Here is a 26,452-nt window from a genome sequence, read left to right on the forward strand (position 1 = left end):
CGGGGCGCGCGGCCGCGCTGGTTCCGGTTCCGGTTCCGCCGGGGCCGGCGGCGGGCGCTGCTGGCGGCGGGGATGGCGCGGAGCACGCTCTCGTCCCGCTTCCGCCGCCTCGACATCGACCAGTACGACGAGAACCGCTTCGTGGAGGAGCCCGAGGAGGCGGCGGCTGCCGAGCCCGATGCGAGCCCCGAGGTGGAAGCGCTGCTCAGGCAATATCCTTTGGGCCGGGGGGGCCGGGGGAGTCCCGGGGAGCGCGCTCGGGGCCCGTGAGGCGCGGTGCGCTTCCCCCGCGGGGCCCCGCGCAGCCCAGGCCGCGGTTTGAGTCCTTGACCCGCCGCCGCACAGGCGAGGCGCTCCGGGCCTTCCACACCGCCATCCGCAGCTCCCCGGGCAACAGCAGGAACCAGGCCATGAAGGTAACGGGGGCGGGCAGGGCCCTGCTGGGCTGGGAAGTGACAGCGGCACCCCGCAGGTTGGAGCAGCACCGCTGCGGTTAATGAGCTTCTGCTTCCCCCTGTGCTTACCCTTTCCTCCTTGAACCCCAGAACTGCTCACCTCGCTTACAGAAATAACCCAGCCTGGAGCGTGGCCATCTTTTGCCAAACACGAGCCTTGGGATCGTTCCCAGCTGTTCTCGTTCTCACATTTCTCTCTTTGCTTTGTCTTCCCAGGAGCAGGCCCAGGGAACGATGCTTAAAGTCCTCACCTCTTTTAAAAGCAGTGAAATAGAACAAGCGGTGAATTCCTTAGACAGAAACGGTGTTGATTTGTTAATGAAGTACATTTATAAAGGATTTGAAAAGCCGACAGAAAACAGCAGTGCAATATTACTTCAGTGGCATGAAAAGGTACGTGTTGGGGGCACTCTTGGCTCAGCCACACTCACAGGGTCCTGGTCAGTGGCTTCAGGAGAGCCCCTGAAGAGAAAGCAAGTGATGGCAGGGCCTCATCCCTGAGGAGCTCGGTGTTTCCTTTTATCTTTGGTCTCTCTGAGCCTGCATTAACAAAGCCTTTGCCTGTATTTCAAACCTTACCCTTTGCCATGGGGAGAGGAAACTTACGGCAGGGAGTTCTCCCTGCCAGTGGCACCCAATGTGTGCAGGGGCTCCAGCGGGGGGAAGAGGCAGTGGAGATGGGACTGGAGGAATGGGGCAGCTGTAGCTTCCTCTGTGGCCGAGCTGAGGGGGCCCAGGCTGGCTCAGGTCTGGCAGTTTTCATCAGCTGAGTCACAGGGTTTAGCAAACCTGTTCGGTTTGCCCAGGAGAGGATTTTGAGGTCTCTAAAGATTCCATTGGGGACCAGTAGGGGCCTCTTGTACTTCTATGGAATGTCGGTTGTGAAACAGGGAATGTGGGATGTGTTCAGCAGCTGACTGTGAAACCTTCTTCTCTCTCTGGGATGGGTTGAGGCACATCCCTGAAGCAGCTGCTGGGTGCCACTGCCCCCAGGCAGGAATCCAAGTGAAATCTTCCCCCACTGCAAGGGTTTCAGCTGAAGCCCTGGCTGTCAGTGCTCCTAGGAAAACTGATCCCTGGGAATGCTGCAGCTCCCTGTGCAGGGCAGCTGCTGCGAATGCTGGTGTCATTTCTCCCAAGGTGCAAAGCTTTTCCTGTGGTACATAAAGCTGATGTAGCATGGCTCCAGCTATTGGCTGCTGTCACCAGCTTTGCCAAGCCTTGACAAGGGAGGAGAGAATTTCTCAGGACAGCAAAGAACATGTTTCTGCTCATTTTTCCTTTTTTTCCTGTTGTTTCCACTGAGGTGATTTCAGGTAAGCGTGGGTGGTGCTCCCAGCGTGGGAGGTGACACACCACCACCCTGACTGGTACTCAGAGCATGTAGGGACATGAAAGGCATCTCGTCCTCTGTGCTGTGAAAGGAGAAAGGCAGGTCTGAGTAGGCTGGGCAGGGTTTAAAGCCTGGTGTTCTGCTTTGTGGCAGTACTGGTATGATGTGTGGCTTGCTCAGAGCAGAGTCAGCTCAGTGGTAGTACCAGTCTGTTCTCTGCAAAAGGCCTGTGGCAGGTCTGGTAGCTCAGGAACATTTACCTGTCTAAAGCACCTGCAAGTCCTGCTCCAGGTGGGTGCTTTGCATTGTCATGTTCCCCAGCACCGTGTCTCACACTGCTGAGACCCCTGTGCTCTATTGGATTGTGGCTGCAAAGTAAACGCCCCATTTTCAGCAGTCAGCTTAAATACTTATTTTTTCATAATCACCTCCATCTTCTAGACTTCAGAAGGAAACACTGTTCACATTGAGGGACACAAATGAAACTGAAGTGAGCACTTCCTCCTCCTCAGGGATATGGGAGGTGAGACATTCTGCTGTCAGTGATGTGCAACACTGAAGCCCTCGAGATCCAAAAGATGGTTAGATTGTGGAAAATGACAGTTCCTACTTTTGGAGAAGAGCCATAGTCCCTTGTGTGGCTAAATTCTTCAGTGTTTGTTCCGTGTGAGATGTGGTGACTCTGTAACCTCTCTCCTTTCCCACAGGCACTGGCAGTAGGAGGCCTGGGCTCCATAGTAAGAGTTCTCACAGCAAGAAAGACTGTGTAAAGACTGTTAACTTGGACAGAGGTGGCGGTCAGGTTTGGCCTCAGAAGAAGGAGTGAGCTGAAATTACACTGGTCCATCTTTTTTAGAGATTGCAATCTACTGAAATCCTACAGTAACCTCCTCTGGGAATGCTTTTAACCTTAAAGGTGGGGGAAGAGTAAAGGTATTCCTGCATATTCCAACTATCACCTATAGGAGCCAAGAGATTCTCCTGCTCCCTTAACAGGCAGAGAGAAGGCACACTCCTGCCTGCTATTACTGTAAGTGAACAGGTATTTCAGATGCTGCTTTAGCCAGGTGTGGTGAAAGAAGCTCCCGTGTTTCCTGCTTAGTCCCGAGGTAGCTGTGTCCGGGCTGAGATCCTGCAGCCGAGGGTGGGAGAAGGGCTGTTAGAATGGTGGCTTTGAACGTTTGAGCGAAGGACTGTTGGACTCTGGGCTTGGGTTAATGTAAAGTGAAGTGCCTGCTGCATCAATAAAGTTCTTGGATCACGTGAGTTAAATTTATTTTCACCTAAATTTTAAGTCTGGCACTTACTTCAAAGCAGGCCTGCAATAACCCAGTCCCAACCCAGTGTCCACCTTTGTAGGACTGCTCCTAACTTCTGCTTAGAGAATTTGTCCTCAAATCCAGCTGTCCTGGATGTAGGGAGTGAGACCAAGCTCAGCTGTTCCAATCAAGACTTCTAAGATGCATTGAATAGAACACATAATCACCCCAGGTTTGATTTTTATATTCTTGTTCATGCTAGGAAGTCAAGAAGATATTTCAGAACTTGTGATTTGTGTATTAGTGTGTCCTCTGCACCAGATGTGTTGCCTGTGCTTTGCCCAGGCAGGACACGACTCCTGGCTCCATGGCTGGCCCCACATCCCTCTGGCTGGGGCAGGGCTCCCTGCCCTTTGGCACCAAGGAGCAGCTGCTCAGGGAGCCCCAGCTCCACCCAGTCCTTGCTTCCATTAGCTGCTCAAAGTGCAGCAGCAGCTGCTCCTGGTGGGAGGTGATTTTGGAAGCAGCAGTGCCACCTCATTGTGGCACAGCTCCCTGAGAGAGGCCTTGGTGGCAGAGCTGGCACACCCATCCTCACCCTGGGCAAAGGTGGGGTTTGGGTCATGGTTTAAAAGTCAACTTTAAATAACTACAGCATCCCAGGGGAGACAACCAGAACTATAAAAAGAAAGAAATCAGGAGTAGGGGTTTGATCCAAAATGTATTGCACCACAAATTTCATAGTGTTTCATCATACAATCCATATTTACAGCACAGAAGGAAAGAAATCCAATGGTGATAGAAAAGATTATGTATAACCACTGTTCTGAGACAAGGGAAAGTGCATTAGCTTTTTAATACATGTATACACACCAGTCTTGCTCTGATACCTAATGAAAACTCAACACTTAAGAACTAGTTTATGGTAAATTGATCCTGTGTAAGCTTTGGGATCTGAAACTGAAGTTGTTAGTGAATATATAACCTACGATTTCAGGTCACTCAGTTCCAGGCTCACCGTCCTGCTTCTCTTACTGTTCAGCAGTAACCTCTGAAGCCAGGATCAGCATAAACCCAATTCAACAGGGAGCAGTGGGAGTGAGGGAGTCCTGACCCCTGGTCCCATAGAAACAGGGCAGGGTAAAGGGACATTAGAAAGGAAAAGATCTCAGAGAATAAAATCTTCCCAGAACCAACAGGGTTATTCCACCCTGCTGTATCTCAGTAAAAAAACAATTTAAATAAATGCACTTTTTGATTGTCTTTTTTCACAGTAGAGCAGGGCTGAACCCTTCCATGCTCTATCCTGTCTGGAAGTGCCATGAATCTGGTTACTGGATTGTTTGGACAAACTTCAGTGTACCAAAAAATTCTGTTGGTTTTCTTAACTTCAGACAAATCCAACCTGGCTCTAAGCTGAGGAGCATCACCTGTGCCCAGTGACAGCTCCTGGGGTACCATGTCTGGGGTGCAGCTGTTTGGGAGACCAGCAGGGTCTGGATCCTCTGCATCAGCACATCCACCTCCTGCTGGATCTCCATTGGAGAAAGCTTGAATTATCCTCAGTATATTTAACAGAAGTATGAACTTCCTTGTAAGAGAATTCCCAGAACTGCAGCTGAATTCCATACACGTGTAGATTTTTGGAAACAGGTCTCAGTTTTCAGAAGTCAGACTTAGTGCTGCTTCCCATTGGGATTCAGATTTTGCAGTGGTGTTAATAACTGGGCAAAACTGTGCTTCCAGGGAGGAAGTGCCACCTTGGTCCCCTTTCCTTATTGTACTAGGAAAACAAGCTGCTGGAACCACAATTTGTTCACTAAGAGTTGAATTTTACCCTCAAACCCCTCATGAGCAGCATTTCTTTTACCATAATAGTCAGGACACAGCTAACATATTCGTAACAGTTTCTAAGCATCAGTATTTGAAGTACAGAAAACCACAACCAAAGAGGCAGATCCTGGTTATGAGGATTTGTTGCTAAAACAAATCAAAACAAATCAAAGTGTTTAGTACCAGCATTCTTCACCCTTTGTCACTAGATTGTTATTTTTTATTTTTTTTAAATAAAAGGTATTTTTCAGTGTGGATTTACAATAGCTGGAACTCACCTTTAAAAATTTAAAATGGTTTCCTACCCCTTTTCCCATTGCTAACAACCCATGGAACAGGCTAATGGATTAGTTTTAAAGGCGACTGAGGATTAGGTACTATAATTAAGACCATTTTAAATATTATTTTTCTTTAAGAAAAGTAAAATCAGACAACTCTAAAGTTGTGCTCTCAAATTAAATAATCATCAACATGCAGCCTTGAGGACTGCAGGCCAGGATAAATGCACCTTAAATTACACAGTGATATGAAAAAATGCCAACCATTAGTTATGTCAGTATTAGAAGGCAAGGCAGAGTTCTTTTTTGGTTAAAGCTCCTGCTCCTGTCCTGTGAAAGGCTTTGCAAACCATCCTACTCTCAACACTGTTCTGCTAACACATTTTTCATTGCTGGCTTCCCACAGCCAGACAAGCAGCTTTTCTGTGCCCAGTCACTGGACTCCAGCACCCTGGAACAGCAGCTGGAATCACCACCCCAAGAGACAGAGCTGGCAGCCCTGCTGTCAGCAAGGTCCTCAGAACCCTCTGGTGCCAGGAACCCAGGAGTGATGAGCACAAGGAGCTGCTCTCCCATCACAGACACCGAGGTGGTCCCCAACTCCAGCCCAGAGCTGTTCCAGTCTGTAGTGGAAATGTCTCCTTGCACAGTATTAGTTTTGTAAACAGAGCCAGAAGTTCTTGTACAAAATACTGCAATGACAGTGATTAAGACACACCTGGAGCAGTGTGTTCAGCATTCTTTTCACAGAAAGAAGTGCCTGGATACTGCCTGCCACCTTCAGGTTCCCTTAAGGCCACAGAGTCCTTGGGCTTGAGATAGAGGGCCGGATGCTGCCTTTGGGAGATGGCTTTGACCCAAACCAGGACATCTAGGACACAACAGCACAACACACATCACACAGGTTCACACTTGTAAGATGTGAAAGAGAAATAATATGGTACACAGCCATGTTCTCATCATTTGATGGAAAGACCTATTTATAGATCAGAATGCTGCAGACTCCAGACTGAAGAAGTGGAGGCAGCTTCACACAATCAAATCTGGAAGGAACAGCGCCCACTTCTCACAGGTGAAAATGACTGAATATATATACTTATATATATATTCCTTTAAAGTAATTTCAGATTTGAACTCTGCAGTCGTTTAAACGCGGTGCCTTTAGTCAGTGTAGCATTACAGTGTTCCCTGAACCAGATGGTGAGGAAATCATCTGCAGACTGAACATCCCAGCTCCCTGGGTGGGCAGGGATGATGCAGGACCTGGAGCTGAACTCACTGCTGGAGGTAGCACTCACTGAACATTCCCTAACCACCACACAGCCAGGGCCATGCAGACCTCAGCCCATGGAAAGGAGACAGATCTTGGCATCCTAGCCCAATGTCAAAAGGACAAACCCAGAATTAGGCTCCTGCTGTCAAACACTGACCGTTTGGGTGAGGAGCTTCCAGCTTCTCCCCACAGATTAAGTCCACTGGGCAAAGCTGTGCTCCAATTCCTCTGAGCACCAGAAAGCTGCTGTTTCTCTCACTGAAATGGACAATCCCTGGCATGCATACATGTGGTCAGCTAGCATTTTAATAATAAATTACATTTACTATTGTAGCTAATGTTTGGAAAAAAGACTTTTTGTAATCTCCCAGCATCCAGGAATTTTCACTGTCTCTTGGGAATCCCATTAGAGACCACATATGGCACAGAACCCTTACCTTGTACTCCAGAGTTTCTTTGAGCATGTTTTCTTCCTCTTGTGAAAAATTCAGTAACACAGACACAGCTTTAATGAGATGGAATGCCTGAAAGAAACCAGAGTTGTGTTGCTTATGATGCTCTACACTCAGCACAGAGTTCTGTAGGTCTGTCACAGACTTCAGCAGAACAGCAGCCTCCCATTATTCCCAGTTTCAGTGGACTAGGATGGCCAGTATCTTACTTCTGTGTTTCCTGGCTTTCTGTTCTTGTTTTGGGGAAAGAAGACAAGTGGGAATCTGGTTAGTCAGAGTAGAGAAGCAGCTTGGCTCCTGCTTTAAAAAGTGGCTTAAACCAGCATGAGGCAGGAGTGATTCCTGTAATTTGAAATACACACTGGGGCACATTAACTCCACAGTCTAACTGGGGCACAGTGACAGAGTCAAGCACTTGGGATACCATGGAATTCTACAGTAATTTTTTTACCTTACCCCCTGACTGCAATTAAGTGTTTTGTTGGCATGACTTTAACTTTAACACAATGTGTGGAGAACAGGAAGGAGCTCCAAATGTACAAGAAATTACCTCTTACAGACCAATAGCAAGTGATTTATGTATTTTTTTTTTGTTTTTTCCTCTTTCTTAAATGTACAGCCTCTCTAATTTCATACTCCATATGCTCTTCAGAGCAGTGCAGAGGGAATCTCTCATAGATGCAGATCTCTAACAACCAGATGTAATTACCTCCTAAAAACTCACATTTCCCTTTCCTATTAGTTCATAGTAGTCTGTAAACACATTGCTGTCAGCTATTTTGTATTATTGCCCCCACTGTATACTTTTTAAATGTAAAATTATGGAATTGGCATAAAGTGTCCTTAGGAGGTGACAGGTGTAAATTTCTAGAGAAAGACAGATATAGAAAGAGAAGGTAAGTGGCACCTTTACCTCAGACTCCCTGCAGGACATGAACTTTAGTACAACGTGTTTAAGGTACTCGAAGTTTATCTCCCTTGAGTCGTTCAAGTCAGAGTTGTTGGTGACAGTCACAGAAGCATTAGGCACTTCAGAATTTGCACGTAGCTCAGGTACCTCACTCTCAGGCCTTATTTTCTACAAAAAAACCCAAACCCACAGAAGAAAAAGAGAAGCACATTGCAGATGCTGTTAGTTTGACACTGGGAGGGGTCTAGGTTCAGGATATCTAAAGAGGGTTGTACCTCTTTACAAATTGGGTGGGAACAAATTGGGCATCAACAGCTCCTCGTCCTTCATGGGGTCACAGCAGAGAAGTGGCTCCAGCTCTCTCTACACTCCAGGACAGGAGCTGGTTGATGTCAGTGTTCTGTGTACGTTACCCAAACCAGCATGGAACTGGCTCCATAGTGGAAACAATCACTTGGTGATATCACCTATCACTAACCTGCTCTGAGCCCTTCAAATGTGGACTTTCTTCAGAATAATTTTCAACATCAGAGCAAAAATAACAATTCTAAAACCCCTGTTAATTCTTTTTTTTTAATAGATTTTTTTTTTCTTGGAGTGATAAACCATTGCAGAGAGATGGAAGGGGTGTTAACAGTCAAGGTTTTGGAATGGCAGTGCAAGTACCTGCCAGCAAGTGCAATCTTAAGGGACTGAAAACACACAACTCTTACCAGCTCTTTCTGGAGAGTTTTCTTGAGTTCTGTCATTCTTTGCTGAAGCTGCTTTATCATCTGTAAGCACAGCAAAGGAGAGTTTAACACAGTATTCATTGTCAGGACCCCTAGGTATCTGGAAAAACCCATGATAAACAAGTACTGAATGAAAAAATAATTAACCAACACTGACAGTGAAGAAGCAACCTGAAAGCCTTGCCTTGCCAGCTGCACACAGCAGCAGACACGTGACAGGACACTTGGGCTTTCATGTGACCGCACCGTGGAACTGAACCCAATTCACACAAAAGGGCTCTGCAGGAAAGCTGTAAATAGTATCATTTGGTGCATCTTTCTGCCAAAATAGATCAGGATTCATGCAGCTCTTGCTGCAGTTTTTATTCATGGTTAGTAGATGTGCAATCCAGAGAAAAGCATTTACTCGCAGAGTACTGGATTCAAATTAGACAGGCCTGTCCTTTTAAGGCTGCAGCACCAATTACTTGGCTTCCTAATTAAAAGGGGAAAGACTACAAGGTTTCTGTTCACCTTGTTTTTCTCAGCAATTTGCTGTTCCAGCTCTCTGTTATCCTTCTGAAGTTGAATGACATCTGCAGCTGCCACCTCTCCATTCTGTTCCACCACAGAGTTTTCTGGAGAAGGGAAATGCTCATTGTTCAAGACCCTCGTTGACTCCTCCATTTCTAAAACCTATAAAAATAAACAGTGAAGTGGAGAGATATAACATTTGCAGCCCAAGAACACTCCCCAGGCAGAAAGACAGGCATTTTTTTTTCTGATTGTCCAGGCAGGACAGAACTGGGGGGCTCCCACGCACCTCCCTCTTTTCCTGGGAAGTCTGACAGAATGGATTTCCAACTGCACTCACATTTTTCTCATGCTCTCTGGCCAACAGGCACTCCTGTACCTGCAGCTTCAGCTCATCAATTTCTTTTCTTGCTGTTTCCTCTTTCTCCACTGCTTGGCTCTGACTTGCTTCTATGTCCAACTGTAACTGATGCACCTGCAGCAAGGCAGCTTCATGGTCTGGGAAAGGAGAGACCTGCTTAGTATCAGTGTTGCACATCAGATGGGAGCTTCTAATCCATTTTGTCTGTCATGAAGACAGAAAGCCAGGGAGAGACAGACACTGGCAGTGAATGTCCAATTGTTAGTGAACAATAAACCATTTTGAAATTTCTAAGAGATTACATATGGAAGAAAAATCTAGAAAAAATAAAATCTACCAGGCAAGAACTAGTAGAGACAAGTCTCTAGCAGAACTAGACTCGTTTGGTCTAACCTTGACTGAGTTGGTTCAGTTTTTCCTTTTGTTTTAGCAGCAGATCACATTTTTCATCAATCAGCTGGTCTTTCTCCTTTATTAGGACATTCAGATGTGAAACCTTCAAAGCAGAAAAACAATGAACAGGAGTCATTAAAGATATAAAACAGGAAGAGGATGTTGAAATATCCAACATCCTCCAGAGGCTTAGCAGGCACCACCTCCACAATGCTGCCTTCAGTAACAAGCACTCATGTTAATACTGGAAGAGCTAAACCCTGCTTGGCTTCTGTACCACCATCAGATTGTCACAGCCAGCATGTGGCAGCTGCAAAAGCCCCTGAGCAAAACAGGACATGGCCTTAAACCCCTTCTACACAAATCTGGCCCAGTAAGCACAGATCTACAGCAGTCCCAGAAGAATAAAGAAACCAAAAGATGGGACTAACTCCAGCCAAACTTGCTCAGTTGACAGTTGTTACTTTAAGCAAACATAAGCTCACATTATCCACTATATTTTACACAGGAAGAGGAAACCAAGACTACCTAGAACTTACATTTGGTACTGGACACAAGCTCCTCCCTATGAGGAAATGTACAATTTTACAACTGCTGTGCTCTGGAGGAATCAGATGTGTCACAGGCACTGAAAGGAACTCACCAGGACAAACAGGTTTCTTTAAAAGAAGCTGCCAGATGTCAGAGGCTCCGGATGGCCAGTGCACTGAGACAGTAACACCTCACAGATTACAGGGCTCTGAAACAGTCTCAAGTTTACTGAGGCAACCACTGCTGTCTCACATGCTGTGGATATGATTCTGACCAATGGTCTTGAATGTTAGGATAAAGAAATCCAAACCTAGTCTGCTCTTTGAAAAGTTGGGACGTCTCAAATACACTTTAAACCAGTCATTATTAACCAACCTGCTGTTGCAATTCCTCTCTCTGTTTCCGTGTTTCCTCCAGTGCTTTGGCAATTTCCACGCTGACAGTTTCTCTGCTGTTCATCTCATTCTGCAAACCAGAAGTAATTGAGAGGTTACGTGAGACAACTAAATCAAGTCAGTCTCTCATCTTTAACCCCAAATCTATTAGGACTACATTTATGAGTTTTCTTACACACTACAATTTCCAAATGAGTTAGGTTTTGTTTTACTGACTGCTGCTCTCTGCATTTGCAAGAGCAACATAGAACTGATGTAAGAACCCAAACAAGCTCAATGCTTAGATCCTTCAGCTTGAAGTCTCTATTACAAAGAAGTAGCTCCTTGCTACAACAGATCTTTATTCCAATTGTGCATCCAGGAGTAGCTACGGAAAAAATGTCAACTATCTAAAATTACAGTCAAAATTGGATAAACTATAAACACCCAAAGAATTTAAATTTTTAACTTTTTGGTTTGAACACTGCGAGTGGAATCTGATATTGAACTATTCTGTATTTACCATTGCTAACAGGATTTCCAAGCTCTTCACATCCCTGACAATATGGGAAAGTATTATTTCTGCTTGATTTAGGCACACCCAAGCATTCTGATTCAGAAAAAGATCAGCCCTTTGTAATGCTTCTCAAACACATTTCTGCTGAGCACCTGAGATGATTTACAGCTCCAAGTACCTGCAACCTGAACATAACCGGCCTCCAAGCACTGAATGTAACCCACTGTGCTGTTTACTGTTCCCCAGCCTCAGCTTTGTCCCAAGATAATGCCAGTACCCAGTTCAGCCCTCACCTTTAGCCTGTTCAGTTCAGACTCTTGTTGTTTTAAAGAACTCTCATACTCTTCTTTGCTTCTCTTGAGGTTTTCATTTTCCTTTTCCAATTGGCTCTGTAAAATAAAGAGTGTTTAAATACCTAGTACAATTATTCTAATGCTTTTCCTAAACAATTAAACACGTCTAATGCTGTGCTCATATTTAGTTCCTCAAAGTATGGTATCTTCTATTATAATGCCAGGAGCGCTGAATAAGAACATTAAGACAACAAGCAAGCTTTACAGGCTGTGTTAAAATCATGTTGTGAAGACTCTCACAACCCACCAGACAGTTTTTGTACTTACAATCCTGTGCTGAGTTGTTGTTTTATCCAATTCCCAAGCCTTTTCAAGAGCACCAATCTGAGACTCCAGCCCAGTAACTTTCTGATCATACTGATGTTTCTCACTTAAAATCTGTTGCTGCAGTTGATTTCTTTCATCCTCTAGATCAGTTTGCTTAAGAAAAATAAATAAACCCACATCAATAAAATGGTATTTTGACATATTCTGACAAGACCAGACATCATTCCATGAGACACTCTCAAACTGAGGGACATTATTCCTTTGGCAGTAGTGTCATGTACTCACAGACCGGAGTTCAGGAGACAAACAGCAAGAAAACAAACACTTGAATAACAAAACAGAGAAGTGATTGTCTCTGGGGGTGCTGAAGACTAATCTGTTTCTGGTCAGTGAAACATGCAGGATACTCACTAGCTTCTGGATCTTCAGATCCTGGTCAGCAGCTGCTTCTTTGCTCTTTTTCAATGTTTCTGTTGCAATCTGTAGTTTCTCTTCCAGTTCTTTATTCTAAAATTACACCATGAATTAAATTCCTTACCCACTGGCATCTATGTTACTAAAAAACGTTTGCATAACACAAAGTGGCCCAGGAGGGGAAGGTAAATGTTAAATCCCTGAAACCACAGAGATCAAAGGGGCTGACTATTTGACACATGCTAGTTTTAGAAATTCTTCACCATAGCACTGCCCCAGCAATGATTGCACTTGAGTTATTTGTTTCTTAGTACAGGGAGGATCTGCACAAAACCTCTCTCTTCACCTCTAGGCCCTCCTCCACCCATGAAGTGTGGAGATGTCCAGAGACACTGATCGATTATTCTCCCTTCAAGACTAAATGTGACTAAATGTGCAGTCTCACCTTTGGCTAGGAGTCCAGTGAGGGGAGGAGGAATAGGGCACAGAGGATGAAAAGAGGGGGATCTGTGGTGAGATTAAAAACTACTCACCTGTGTTTCCAACCGGTTCACAGCCTCGCTGTGCCGTGTCCTGTCTGTCAGTACCTGCTGCCTGCTCTCCTCCAGCCTCTGCTCAAGAGCAGCTTTCTGAAGATTACATTGAGGCAAAGAACACAAAGAAGGATGGACAAAGACATAAGTCGGGGGGATAATTAAAATTTCCCTTTTTATTTTATTAATAAGGTCAAACTAAAATGGGACAGAATGTTTTAATATCTCTAGGTAAACTTTAAGCTGCCTTGAGTTCACTAAGCCAAGTCCTTTTGTAGCAGCAACACTGAGATGATGCGACTGTAGGCATCCTGACCAGGGAACAGCAAACACCCCCTTGTCTCCCCAGGAGCCAGCTGGGGAAACATTGCTCCAAGCTGATTCTGAGCAGGAGCATCAGTGCTTGAGAAAGAGATCAAGAAGCAATAAGAGAAAGGGGATTAAACACAGCTAACTTTCTGTTTTCAGCTGTTGTTCAGCAGTTCTGAGGCTGAGGTTTTCGCCATACAACATTCTGTTTGCACACCTATGTGCAAACAGTTCCCTCCCTGCCCCACTGCCTTGCCAAAGAACAAGGAAAAGCATTCACTCTTCTTGTAAGGATTAATTAGAAAAACTCCCTAATTGTTCCACCTCCTGTGGGGATGCTAGAAAGCTGCTCTCTTCCTTCTAAGCAGTCAGATGCAGTGCCCAAACAGACAATGCAGAAAGGCCAACACAGACATCTGTGCAGGATCTACACAAACAGGCTCAGTGTAGCCACCCACGTGCTGCCCGGCACAGACAGTGTGTCAAAACACACTAACAGGACAAATGTGGCTGTATGACATCAGCAGCTTTCTTTCCACGGGTGAGAAGCACTGTATGACCTAAAAACCCAAAACAAACAACTCACTAATATTGTACTTCTAAGCAGCCTTTAACTGTGTAATTACCTCTTTGAGCAGCTCCCGCACATGTTCATCTCCTGAGAGATTTCTCTCTAGCTTTTTTTCCAGGGAAGACACCTTTTCCTGCAGCTGTTCAGTAAATTTATCTTTCTCAGCAAATTCAAAAGTCATCTGTGAAAATGAAAAATCACAGAATCTTTTTTGTAATGAAGCTTTCAGCTAATCTGTTGTGGTTTGTCTTTTGGAAATGCTAGTAGAAAGGAAAGTCCTATTTGAAAGACAATATAATCCCGGAACACTTTCTAGACACCAAACTTCCAGCTACACAAAGGTGTACATTACCCAAATGTGCACCTTTACACCAGCACATGCACCTGAAACCACCTCACCTTTTGCTTCTGTTGCTTATATTCCACCTTCAGAGATTCATGCTCCACTTGTAACATTTCCAGTCTCTTCTCACAACCAGAAGCAGCCACTCGAGCCTAAACATTTTGAGAAATCACTTACTTTGAAACTTAAATTTCCAACACCACATAACTGATATCTAATCTAACTTCTGCAGACATGGAGCTCTTTGATTCAAATCTCACTTGGCTCAAACTTACATTTTGCAAGTCTACAGAAAGCTGCTGAATGACAGTTTGTAGCTCCTGTTCTCTTAACTCCAGAGCAGTGATCTTATTTTCTGCATTTGTCTCAGCTGTCATTAGTTCATCTCTTCACAGAAAGAGAATAAAAAAAAGTGACATACCGTTCCAGAAAAATAATCTTTAGCAGATAATTCTGCTGCTTATGAAAACGGATTAAGCATCAACAAAGTTTTCTTGTCCTAAAACCAGTCACCATCATCAATCACTGCTTGATTATACATTTTTGAAAAAAAAAGTGATAGTCAAGCATTCAAACTATGAAAAATATAAATAATTTACAAAAAAAGTATTATTATCATTGGCTTGGCATTTACATCCCCAGGACCATAGCAGAGGCAAAAATTCAGTCAACTCACTACATATACAAACTCTTCCAAGGAGACAGAACTGAGTATGAAGTAAAAATACAGGGGAAACACATCCACTGCTCCTCTGAAATCCTCAGCTCCATACCTCTGAGCCTCCAGCTCCAAGAACTGCTGCTGCAAGTCCTGGAGATCCTTCCTCAGGCCCGAGGACTCGCTCCTCGCCTCCTGCAGCTCCGCTTGGGCACGGGTCAGTTCTTGAGCATGTGCCTCGAGCTCCTGTTCTGTTCTGCTCAGAGATTCTTCCTTTTTCAAAAGCTGGATATTAGAAGATTATCTTTGGCATTACAGATGACCAGTAACACTGACAAACCTTTTCACTGAAACTTGCCTGTTTTACTAATCTGTGGGCTGAACTGAGATGATAATCTATGTTATTACAGCAATATTGCGTTCAATACCTACTGTTAGGATTTTGACACTAACCAAATCCGTGTACAAGCATAAAGGCTGAAAAAAATTAATGCTGGGCTACCACTAACTTAATATCCTTGTAAAAATTATAGGAAATAAAAAGTTTAAAATATTCTTACCATGTGTTTAACTTTGGCAATTTCCTGCTGCTGAAAGCCCTCCAGTTCATCGATTTCATCTCGTTTTTGGAAAAGGTTCAAACTCTGCTCCCTCATTTCTTGTAACTGTGTTTGAAGCATTTTTTTTTCCTGATAAATGAAGAGAACAAAAGGAAATCAAAGGATATCTATCTGCTCATGTCAAGTTAATGGGAGTTTGGGTAAACTCTCTGGGAAAGGAATCTTGTCGTGCATCCATACAGATCCTGATGGAGTTCCATATAGAATTAGAAATCCTTTCAGATTTATATCACACTGTAAAATACCAAACTTCAGAAAAACATAAAGAAATCTGAATTCATTACAATGCCACCAAGGACCATCTAAACTGAACTCTTAAAAATGGACAATGTTCCACCTTACAGAAGGACAACTTTCCCATCACAACTCATCGTTCTTTACTTCCCCACTGAAAAATCAAACCAGAAAGACCTCCCCAAGCATTTGGGCTGGTAACAAAAAGCACATGATTGGCCTCTCCCACTGAACAAAGACGAAATAATAAAAAAGGGCTGAACAGAGTTGAGTTCTGATAGAGCTGGAAGTGCTCAGGATGGTGTTTGCAAATACACAAAGACACACTACACCCCCTGAGAAAAACATCCAAGGTTAATTACCTTTTCAACCTGACCAAGTTTTTCCATCCACTCCTGAACAAGAAAGAAAGAAAGGAGAAAAAAGATATCAAAATCCATTTGTAGACTTTCAAGGACAGCAATTATGGTAAAAAAAAAAATAATTGTATTGTTAGCACATACTAAGCTTTGGTAATGATTAAAAAAATCAGCAGCAGTACAGTAACAGCCAGTGCCTGAATAGATAAAGGCCGAAGAATCATTTATGCTACCTGAATAGATAAGTTTTATGCGAGTAAAATAAATGTGACAACATGCCTACTGCCATTGAATCTTATCCAAGCACAAGCTCAACCTTTCATTAGGAATTTTTGTGGGCTCTTGTTAAAACCAGTTGGAACAGTCTGAGCAGTGACAAGCCCTGCACCATTCCTGGCACTGAGCTCAGCGCTCCCTCCTTCCCTCAGCGCTGGCACGCTCACACACAGTGCTCAACAATTATTTTAATTAATAGCAACACCTGATTAGACATCAGGGCCATGAGAGCCAAAAGTCCTGCTCAAGCTCTCTTACCTTATCCTTTTTTTCCAAGGCCAAAGCCATTCCTTCAGCCATCTTGGCTCGACTGGCCTGATGAGCTTCATTCTGCTCCTGAAACTTCCTCATGGAGGCTATCAACAGAGAACCACCAGCTATGTTAAAAACTCATCTTTTAAAATTGCTTCTCACTTTTCTGTAAGTTATTTATAACTTTAAAGAGTTTCTTTTGCAAGTAATTAGCCCCATCTTGACTGTAGCTGTAGCACAGTGCTACTCATTCCCTCACGCTGCTTGCACACTGGCCAAGAGCCAAAGCTAACAGCAGACAGGAATACTGCTCCTTGTTGGATTAGAACAAAGCTGTGCGTTTCCAAAAGGTCTTTCCTGCTTGTTAGCCTCAAATTTGGCAGAAGGAGTATAATAACAACTTTGTTCAACACACTGCTGCTGCTTTCTATGCTGTGAATAAGGCAACAACTCGTGTTCTAATTGTTCACAGTACAGAGGTGCACAGTTTGAAAGGAAACCATTAGCACACCTGCACACCAAACCTCTTTCCATCCAACCACAGCAATTTCCAACTTAACTGAACAGAAAGGAAAAAAAGAAAAATACGTACAATCCTGATGCTTTTCTAATGCATTTTCAAGCTTCTCTTTTATCTTCTGCAGATTTCGGATCTGATCAGCATAATCTTGGGTGAGGAGGGAGAAGAAGAGACCAGGAATGGACAGACATTGGGGAAGGACATTTTTAGGGTAACACAAAAATAAAAAAGAAAAAAAAAAGAATAAAAAGAGCAAAAAAATAGAAAAAAAAATAGAAAAAAAAAGAAAAAGAAAAAAAAGAAAAGTTGATGAGTGGCAAATGACAATGATTTTCTCAATCAGAAAATCATTCCTGCTGAGGAAAACTTGGGTGACCACAACAATGAACACAAGCAAATAGTTCTGTACTATCCACAGGGTTGGCACAAACAGAAGGGCCTGTCCCAGGGGTGTCAGTCACACAGACAAAAGCAGAACCAGAGAATGAACAACTGTCCCTCCCTTTTTACTGCATCCCAGGACAGTGATATATGTAACTCTGTTCAAGAAAGGTGTCTGGCACTGGAGGGTGCAAGGAAGGGTTAATTCATGGCCATTGCATCCATTTGCTCATTGTTCCAGTCCCACAGCACTGCCCTCACCCTCTCTCAGCAGAACTGACACAGGAGGCAGGGAATTAAAACCCAAAGAGAGTATATATACACCCTGGAGAAGTTCCTGTATGACAGAAAAGAGGATTTACTCAGTGCTTGGCTGCCTGCATGAGACTCCTGATACTCAGAGACTCCCTCTCCTGTGTTAAACCCCAGCCAGCACTTTTAAGTTCACCTTGTGCAAGCAGATGAGCACTTGGGCCTTTGAAATTTGATGTGAAATAATTTTTGAAGCCTATATTTTCTTGAACTGAAGCCTGGTAACTCTACAGAATAAATTAAGATAATCCTGATCTGGCTGTAACCTTTCCTAATTTTCCAAGGCCTCCCATGAGGTTTGGGAAGCAGCAGAAGACAGAAGACCAGCCTGGTCTCTGGTCCCCTCCCTACAACAGGAATGGAGAGCAGTGCCAGCCTTCACTACAGCTTTACAGAACAAGGAATTAGAAAAAAAAAAGCCTCAGGACTGTTTTATGTTGAATTCTTTGTTTCTTCTTCATTTCCAAGCCCACTCCATTAAGGACTGCACTTGTTACTGTCAACACCAGTAAGCTCAGACCCTATGAGAAACAAACCATTACACACAAGTGGGGACAGACACTGTCTGAAATATGGGACAGAAAGCTATCCCAGCTGTTCCAGGGAATCACACAAATTGATTGTTGAAATCAGCAACCACCCAGTTGCCTTCATAAAAAAGTAATGATACTGAATACTCTCTTGCTGTCAATCAACAGGGCTGCTACAAATCATTTTTCTAAAGACCCCAACCCCCTGTATTTTTAATAAATTAAATAAATACAAATAAATAAATCCATGTAAATTCAAAGGAAAACATCTTCTAAAGTAACAAGTTTTGTATGTATTAGGGCACATACCAGACAGCTTCACCTCCAGTTTTCTTATTTGTTCATTTCTTCTCAACAACTGGGATGAAAGATCCTCTCTGGAGCTGCTTCCATCAGAAGCCTTGTGAGAAAAGCAACACTCTGTAACTTACAAAATTTAGAAAAAGTGATCCTGCCATACATTAAGTCTGGGATAATAACCACTCTCCTGCCTACAAATAGCATTTGTTTTCCACATAGAGGGGAAAATCGTACTAGCACAGCAGAATGTGTAAAAAATGCTGAAGGCCAGAACCAGCAAGGGCTTAACAGCACCAGGCTCCCTGCTCCCTAGAGTACAACGCTTGGGAAGGAGCTGGGCTGGGAACTGTTTGTCCAAACTGTCACTGACGAGATGGGGAATGGAATGACTGAGGGGGAGGAAATCAGGCTCTACAGCACAGACACCAGGAAAGCCAAAGAGAGGGTCAGGAAAACCAAAGTCATTAGAAAAGAAGCAGTAATGCTTTTCAGGTGGGATAAACTCACTGAAGCCCTGATGCAGCAATCTGTCCACACAAAATCTGCTGCATAACTGAGTTCTCTTATGGTTTTTCCTTCGTAAAAATCAATGGCAAGAGCAGTTAAATGAATATTGATAAAACAACTAATTCTTGGAGATTTTCTGAAAACCACTCAAGACTTCAGTCACTGCCATTACTTATTTTCTATTCTACAGACTTGCAAGATGGTAAACAGAATTTCTACATGAGAACTTCCTAAGTGCTAAAGAAAAAAAAAACCTCAGAAAAGCACAAGACTAATACATATCTACTATAAAATGTATTTAAACATTAGGACCTCCAACTTCCTGCTTAACAGAACAGAAAATTCCGAGCTTCAAAAAAAAAATTATTTAAAGCTCCACTGTGTAAATAACTTCTTCATTCTGCAGACAGCAGAGACTTGCTGCTGGCTCTGCAGTGGGCCCTGCTGGCTCCAGCAATGGGGTGACACTGCCTTAATCCAGGCTTTCAAAAATGTGACAGACAGCCAGGGCAGACGTTCCAGAGCATTCCAGGGTTTCATTTAACCCACATGCTGCTGGAATTTTACTGCTTCTTTAAACAATGCTCTATAATGAAAGAGAGGAACTACAATAGCTTTGAGTGCCACAACACTGCATACATTTTCAGCAGAGACATATACAGTGCCTCAGGTAGGAAGAGTACGAGGAAACCAAGAGGCAAAATGAAAGCCAGAGTCTAGCTGGCTTTTCTAATGACAGAGAAGCTGTGGCTGTCCCATCCCTGGAGTGTTCCAGGCCAGGTGGAACAGGACTTGCAGCAACCTGGTCTAGTGGAAGGCATCCCCACTCATGCAAGGGGGTAGACAAACTTAAAGGTCACCTCCAACCCAAACCATTCTAGGATTCTATGCATCTGTAATTAATTTTACTAACACATATCTTAAACATAATTACAACTTTATTCAATAATTTACGTATATTTATCAATGCATTGAAGCAGCTTTGTAACTCACGTTTACATGGGAATGGAAGCCTCCTGGCAACTACTGTTTAACAAACCTTTACTCTTCAATATTTAAGCTCACTCAAGCTAATGATACATTTACGCAGTAAGAGATACACTTCCAAAGACACCACAGCACGTATCCATATAACACCCTAGACTTAAAATGGTTATCTGCAAAACCGTAATAAAAAAACCATCAGAGAAATCAGATTTCAAAGCAAGGTGAAACTCACAAAGTCGTCTCCGGAGTCTGCTCCCACAGACGTGATCGATTCCTTACTGACAGACCTGGGGATGCGGGCGGCTCCTCCGGGCCTGGGAGCCACCGCTGCCTCCTCTGCGATCTTCTTCTTCAATTTGGCAAACATTTTTGTGTTCTACAGCCCTGAAATATCCAGGTCCTTTGGAAAGCCACGACCTCCAGCGTTTAATACACTGACACTCCTGTCTAAAGCTTCCAAAGGCTGAGACTTAATTCTGAGCCTCATCCACTGGTTTACTGCATTTCTAGTGCCATTAAAGCGCTCAAGGCCTGGCAGAACCTGCAAATCAAACAGAAACGGGTTCTAACTAAAAATCCCCACCGGCATGAATCATTCAAAGGTAACAGAAAACCTTTTAGCATCGCATCTGTTACAACACGCTAAAAATCTCATTTCCCGGAGCGGAATCCGTTAAAGTCCCAAACCAACGGCCCCAAACGGCGGCGGCGTCGGGGCCCGGGCGGGTCCCCTCAGCCCGGCCCCCACCCACACGCACGGGAGGCCCGGCCCGCGGAGGCTGCTCTGCCCCGGCACCGACGGCCTGTCACCGCCGCTTCCCCGCGGCCCCAGCCCGGCCGCGCTCTGCTCCCCCGCTCCTCCGTCCCCTCGCTGCTCACCGCCCATGCCCGGCCGGGCCTCGCCGGTCCCGCGGCCGCCGCCGCTTTCCCGGACACCGCCGACCCGGAAGCGCCGCGCGGGGCGGCAGCGGCGCCGGCTCCCCCCCGCCCCCGGCGCCGCTCGGCCCCGCCCCCGGCTCGGCTCGGCTCCGCCCCCGGCTCGGCTCGGCTCCGCCCCCGGCTCGGCTCGGCTCCGCCCCCGGCTCGGCTCGGCTCCGCCCCCGGCTCGGCTCCGCCCCCGGCTCGGCTCGGCTCCGCCCCCGGCTCGGCTCGGCTCGTCCCTTGGCCCCGCTCGTGCCTCCCGCTGTCCCACCCCGGAGCGGACCAGGCGGGTCGGTACGAGCGTTTACCACAGTTTATTGACAGCACAGTCCGCCGGTGGGGCCGGGGCGGCGGCCGGGACAGGGACAGCGAACGGCTTGGACACGGCACAACCGCAAACACCAGGCGGGAGCGGCCCCGGCGCGGCGGGGACAAAAGCGAACGGCAATCTGCTCCAAAGTCTCTGGAAAGGCTGGAAAGGCGGTGACGAGCAGGACGCGGGGCTGGCGCTCGGTCTGTGGTAGCCGCCCGGACCGGGGGTGGTGTCCGGCGAGACAAGCGGCAGGGCCCAGTTCCATCGCGGCTTTTGCTTCTCCCGCAGTGTCCAGCAGGAACACAAACGCGCTTCTTCCCTCCCCGAACAACGGCAGAGTCGCTTCTGGCATCACACTGCTTTGGCGATTACAGATCCCTTGCAAAAAAGTCCATTTGCTCAAAAAAAAGTTTATTTATATATCTCTATATATTTTAAGGAAAATATCCGTTTTTACCAAAATACGATATACAGGCACACAGCTGTAAAATAACTTTCAACCAATTCACTATATAAAATTACTTTTGGTAATAAATAATTTGATTCTCAGAGAGGCAAAACGCTCCCTGTACCTCCGCAGCTGGGCTGCCCGAGGCACGGTCCCTCTGCATTCCCAGAACGCTCCCGAACACTCCCACCTGCGCTCCCCTCATCCTTCTCACTGGGCCTTGCCCAGGGCAGAAGCAAGTTGTGCTTTTCAGCCTGCATGAGGCAGAATCCTGCTCCCAACAAACCAGGTCAATGGCGGAATGGTAATAAACACATGCCAGAAGCCATCTGTGAAGTCAAGGGGGCAGATCCTCCCAGCAGGGTTTATTGTGGAAGGAGCAGCTGCTGGGACTGGGCTGGTGAGATCTATTCTGCTCTGGGGCTCCTGCAGGCCAGCAAGCTGTGCTGGGGGGTCTGCTCCCAACAGGAGTGAAACCAGGAACAAAACATCTATGGGTGCATCTAGGCAGAATTCAGAGACAGTCCTTAACCCCAAAAAGTGTCAGATTCAGAAATCCTGAACTAGCTCTCCTCAGTCTTGGCACAATAATGGTTTAGATGGGAAAACAAGAAGTGGCTGACTTATTCCTAAATCTAAAGAAGTTACGTGTGTCCTCTGCTCTCTTGAGCGGATCTCTATGGATCTTCAAAGCACCCAAATACATTTGGTCACAGAACAGTATTGCTCTGCAAGTCCAATGTTACAGGAGTGTATAATCTGCTCTGGAGAGCTTTGCCCCAGCTGCTGTGTCCAGTCTGACCTTACAAGGCCACAGAGCAGTTTTCAGCTCTCTGAAACTTTTTTTCCCTTGTTCAGGTAACTTCTCCTGCCTGCAGAGCTCCCTCAGCCCCAGGAGCAGCCACAGCCACCACAGAGCAGCTGCCAACACCCCCAGGACTGAGTGAGGCTCGGCCGCTGCTGCACCACGGAGCTGCACTCAGACACTTACTGAGGAATCGAACACAAGTAAAGCTTTTACAAAAGAAATCTCAAGACAAAACAGTTGTTGAGACAGATTCCAAAATTTTTAGCTTTGGGAAGGAGCAGACTTGCAGCACAGCATGGTTACAGGACATGGGAGGTGATGATGCAGGGGAGGTGCTTCCTGACTCATGCCAGGGAAGGGCTATGGAACAGCACTTCCACCCCACCCTTAGGGGAGAAGCCTGACCAGATCTACTCAAATTGTAGCTTCTAAAGATGATTAATTAGAGCCAAATTTCCTGTTGCCCCCATCTATTTCCTATGATCCTTTAAAGACATCTCTGCACATCTCCCTGGGGAACAGTCTTGAGAGGTTTAGTCAGACATGACTTGACAGACATTATTTTGATTTTTGCTCACAGAAAGGTCCTGAAACTTCTCAAGAAAGCACTCCAGGGAGCAAGTTCTGTTTGCGCAGCTCATGGAAGCTAGTGCTCCATTTAGCTGGTGCACAAAGCAAAATGACACGTCACATCCCAAGAGGAATTAAAAACCCGAGCATTAAAGACTCATAACCCTGCATTGCCCTGTCACTGTTATTTGGAGAAGCCAAAAGGGGAAAAAAAGGCAACGGTAGTAACTTTGGCGAGATGTTCCAAAGCCAGTTTGAGCAGGAGCACAAACCTACTGTGGGAGCAGGATTCATCTGAGCACACCACATGCAGGGAGTAGGGAGCCAGGCAGGAGCAGTCCTATAAGGACACAGCTCGTCCAGTTCACCTTGTCCTCTCAATGTATTACAGGCAGAATTTAACCCTTTAATTTGGCATTGCCTGGTGCTGGCAAGTCATCTCCGCTAATACAAGCAATAAAGATACATGGAGAAAGGGAGAGCAAGACAAGAGGGAAGGCATCAGGCCTGAGAAGAAAAGGATTTGTTCTCTTCTCACTTAAAAATGGGTCAGTCTTTGCTTCGCTTCCACACTGAGGACTGCGAGATACAGAAACCAGATTTTCTTCAGTACACACAAGCATACACCGAGAGGTACCTACGACCATAGCACAGAGCACACAGTAGCACAAATTTAGAATGACTTAGTTCAAACAAGACAAGCTTTTACTTGGAGGGGAAAATATCAACATTTTCATCTTGAATGCAGTTCTTTGGGTGGGAAAGAAGGGGCTGGCTCAAAATCCAAGACACTCATCCTAGCTACAGCTAGAGCAGACAGAGGGTATGAGCCCTCTGCTTCCACAGTACAATTCCATACTCCTCCCATGAGTGAAGATGAGTGAAATCTTTATCTTTGAATGTCCCAGCACTGGACCTTCTAACAAAGATCAGCAGGTAAGAGGAGAATTAGGAACCTCAAGAATTAATTTTTGACTTGGACAGTCATTGCTGCTAAGTTCAACTTCTGAGCTAATTTTGAAGGCCTACATTCTCCTCCTACATTCCAGCTTCTTCAGGGCATTATGTATTTTAAAAAGTGCATTCTTCTCTGATGAGATCTACCTTGGCAAAAAGCAAACAGAACTTCCTCGAAGGGCTGCAAATGATAGAAGCCTCTCAGGTCACATGCAAGGACTCCCCACTTCAGCCTGGCTAAACAAAGGTGAGGACCACCAAGACTTTCCCAGTCAATTCACAAGCAATGTCCCAGAGGTTCACCAGCCCACACGAGTGGAATCGTCATCATCATCACTCCTATGCTTGGAAACACCATACTCTTTTCCACAGAGATGGAACCAAAATAAGAATAGCTTCATCAAAGCAAAAGCTAAAGCAAAGCAAAAGCATTTGGCTGGAAGGCAGTGAGCTGGGGAAAATTCAATTCCCCCTTTCCATGCAAGCTGAACACTGCTGGTAGAGGAACAGCAGGAAGGGCAACAAATAACCTGCCTCTCACTTGCTGCTGTATTAAAGGCTTCCTGCATCTTGAGCCTCCACATACAATCCCATGTTTTGGCAACTGGGGACCTCCTACTAGGCAGAAAGGCAGGGATCAGCTTCACAGTAAATACATGGATCTTATCACTGTAATACATACAGGGGTACCCATTCCCCTGGCTAACTAAGGGCTCCTGTACCTGGAATCAGTTATCAATTACTTCAAGGTCCAAGGGTGAGTCCCTGGAAACAGCAAATTACAGTGGAAGAAGAGCCATAACCTTTAGTACAACCACAAATGATCTGCAGCACCTTGTGGAATCCACCCAACATGGCGTATGTGTGTATATATAAATTTTGTATATAGACATTGTAGTGGTTCATTCTTTTTAATACATATACAAGTACCTATACATATATACATATTTACAATTTACACCAGCCAGTAGATGTATGTGTACTGTACATACACACACAAACGCCGAGCACACACATGCACACACATGAACACACACTTGTTAGAATAGACTCCACAGCCCGGGAAATGAAATCCTGCCAGAGTCCAAAGAGCAGCACCAAGGGGTGGGGGGGGTCTCAATGTACCAGCTTTGAGACTGCTTAGGACAAACACAAGCATTCACAGGATTTTGTACACTTGGGAAATAAAGAACGGATGGTGCAAGCTTCAGCCCAGCTACAGAGAACCTTCATGCAAACTCCCCAGCTACACTGCAGCCGTTCCTGCTGTTGCACACTGTGATCCCTCGGCAGGATGGACCCACCAGTGCTGACCTGGCTGACCAGACCACACCCTGGGTGATGCTCTGCACCCAGGACTGCCATGACACTACAGCATTCACCAAGTTCTACACTATTTCCACCTAAGCATGAGGCATGGCTGGGGTTCAACAAAAAGCACTGACTGGACTTGTCCTCTCACTTCTTTTCTAGCAGCCCATGGAACAGTGACAATTGACTCTTCCATTTAATAGCTTAAAGTATCTCCGTTCCCTCATTCTTGCTCACCCTGCACTGCCAGGAGCTGCTCTAGCTCTGCAGGGCAGGCAGTGCAGTCCCAAATGTGCCAGCCAGCACTCTTCCCAGCAGCCACAAGAGCCTACTCCAGCCAGCCCCTTCCCAAAGGCCACTGTCCTCTTGCAGATGCCCCTCCTGAGCTCTCAGGCTGGGGAGCCGAGCCCCTCGCTGCTCCTGCTTCCAGGGCAGGACTGAGTCATAGGGGGGACATGCAAAACATCCAGGGGGTTATGGCAGCTCCCGCTTGGTTTCACCTGCAAGGGGAACATCAGCACCTCTCCCGGGGCACAGGGCTGTGGCACAGCGGGGTCAGACACACGAGTGACAGGAGGGGCAGGCACAGCACTGTACAGGACATCCTCTCAGCTCCTGTCAGGGAGTGGTCATGCTCTGGGAGCCACACATTCCATCCACACATGGAAAGGAGGGGAACACCTGCTGGAAATGCTGGAATTTCTATATAGTACCTCAAACTGAAGAATGCCCCCTCCTCCTGTGCAGGATGCCCCACACGACAGTGAGAGGTGAGGGCCAAATTTCAGGGTTTGCAGTTTGTTCACCTATTGATCATCTGCCCAACCGGGTCCTTGGGTTCATACAGAAAACTGCAGCATCAAACTTATAGGGAGCATTAAGTATCTTTAAAAATTCACTTCAAAGCACTGCTCCAAATGCAACTTAATTGTCCACAGTTTTGTCTCCTCACTTGCCTAAGACTGAAAAAATATATTTGTTATGAAGGAATCTGTGTTATTGCTATTGTTGGTTTGCACTGTGTGGTTCCATCTTTACCTTTTCAAATCCAAACTCTTTGGGGATAAAATACTGGTTTTTTTCTGTTGATTTTTTTTCTTTCCAATTTTTTAAAATTGTATAAAAATAAAGGATTTCCACAAATGTGGGCTAAAGGTATAACCAATAATACTTCTATACTTAGGA

General features: G+C 45.4%; 2 protein-coding genes across 8 annotated transcripts; one reads left to right on the plus strand and one right to left on the minus strand.

The window, feature by feature from the left end:
- Positions 1-31: 31 nt before the first annotated feature.
- Positions 32-3,054, plus strand: ARPC5L (actin related protein 2/3 complex subunit 5 like). Its single transcript, XM_005529163.3, has 4 exons — positions 32-212; positions 344-416; positions 672-848; positions 2,496-3,054. The coding sequence occupies exons 1-4, from the start codon at positions 73-75 to the stop codon at positions 2,556-2,558; spliced, it is 453 nt and encodes a 150-aa protein (XP_005529220.1). The 5' UTR covers positions 32-72; the 3' UTR covers positions 2,559-3,054.
- A 695-nt stretch (positions 3,055-3,749) lies between these two features.
- Positions 3,750-26,438, minus strand: GOLGA1 (golgin A1). Of its 7 annotated transcripts, none has more exons than XM_088065709.1 (24): positions 21,169-26,438; positions 20,172-20,480; positions 18,455-18,545; positions 16,995-17,069; positions 16,409-16,506; positions 15,878-15,910; positions 15,222-15,350; positions 14,777-14,946; positions 14,279-14,390; positions 14,060-14,155; positions 13,716-13,841; positions 12,781-12,876; positions 12,245-12,340; positions 11,834-11,986; positions 11,507-11,602; positions 10,698-10,787; positions 9,792-9,894; positions 9,327-9,535; positions 9,038-9,199; positions 8,507-8,566; positions 7,797-7,961; positions 7,093-7,116; positions 6,869-6,955; positions 3,750-6,029 (listed from the first exon to the last, which is right to left on the minus strand). In XM_088065709.1, the coding sequence occupies exons 2-24, from the start codon at positions 20,304-20,306 to the stop codon at positions 5,949-5,951; spliced, it is 2,487 nt and encodes an 828-aa protein (XP_087921835.1). In that variant the 5' UTR covers positions 20,307-20,480; positions 21,169-26,438; the 3' UTR covers positions 3,750-5,948. The 7 variants fall into 7 exon arrangements, with proteins under 7 accessions (XP_087921835.1, XP_014113504.2, XP_087921836.1 ...); XM_014258029.2 differs by lacking the exon at positions 21,169-26,438 and adding an exon at positions 20,819-20,917 and having other exon boundaries at positions 14,777-14,934; XM_088065710.1 differs by lacking the exon at positions 21,169-26,438 and adding an exon at positions 20,819-20,917 and having other exon boundaries at positions 9,417-9,535.
- Between the last annotated feature and the right edge of the window lie 14 nt (positions 26,439-26,452).

The sequence above is a fragment of the Pseudopodoces humilis genome, chromosome 22 (assembly GCF_049639895.1).
Source record: "Pseudopodoces humilis isolate 2021_Gansu_Grassland_sample_001 chromosome 22, ASM4963989v1, whole genome shotgun sequence".
Taxonomy (NCBI): Eukaryota; Metazoa; Chordata; class Aves; order Passeriformes; family Paridae; genus Pseudopodoces; species Pseudopodoces humilis.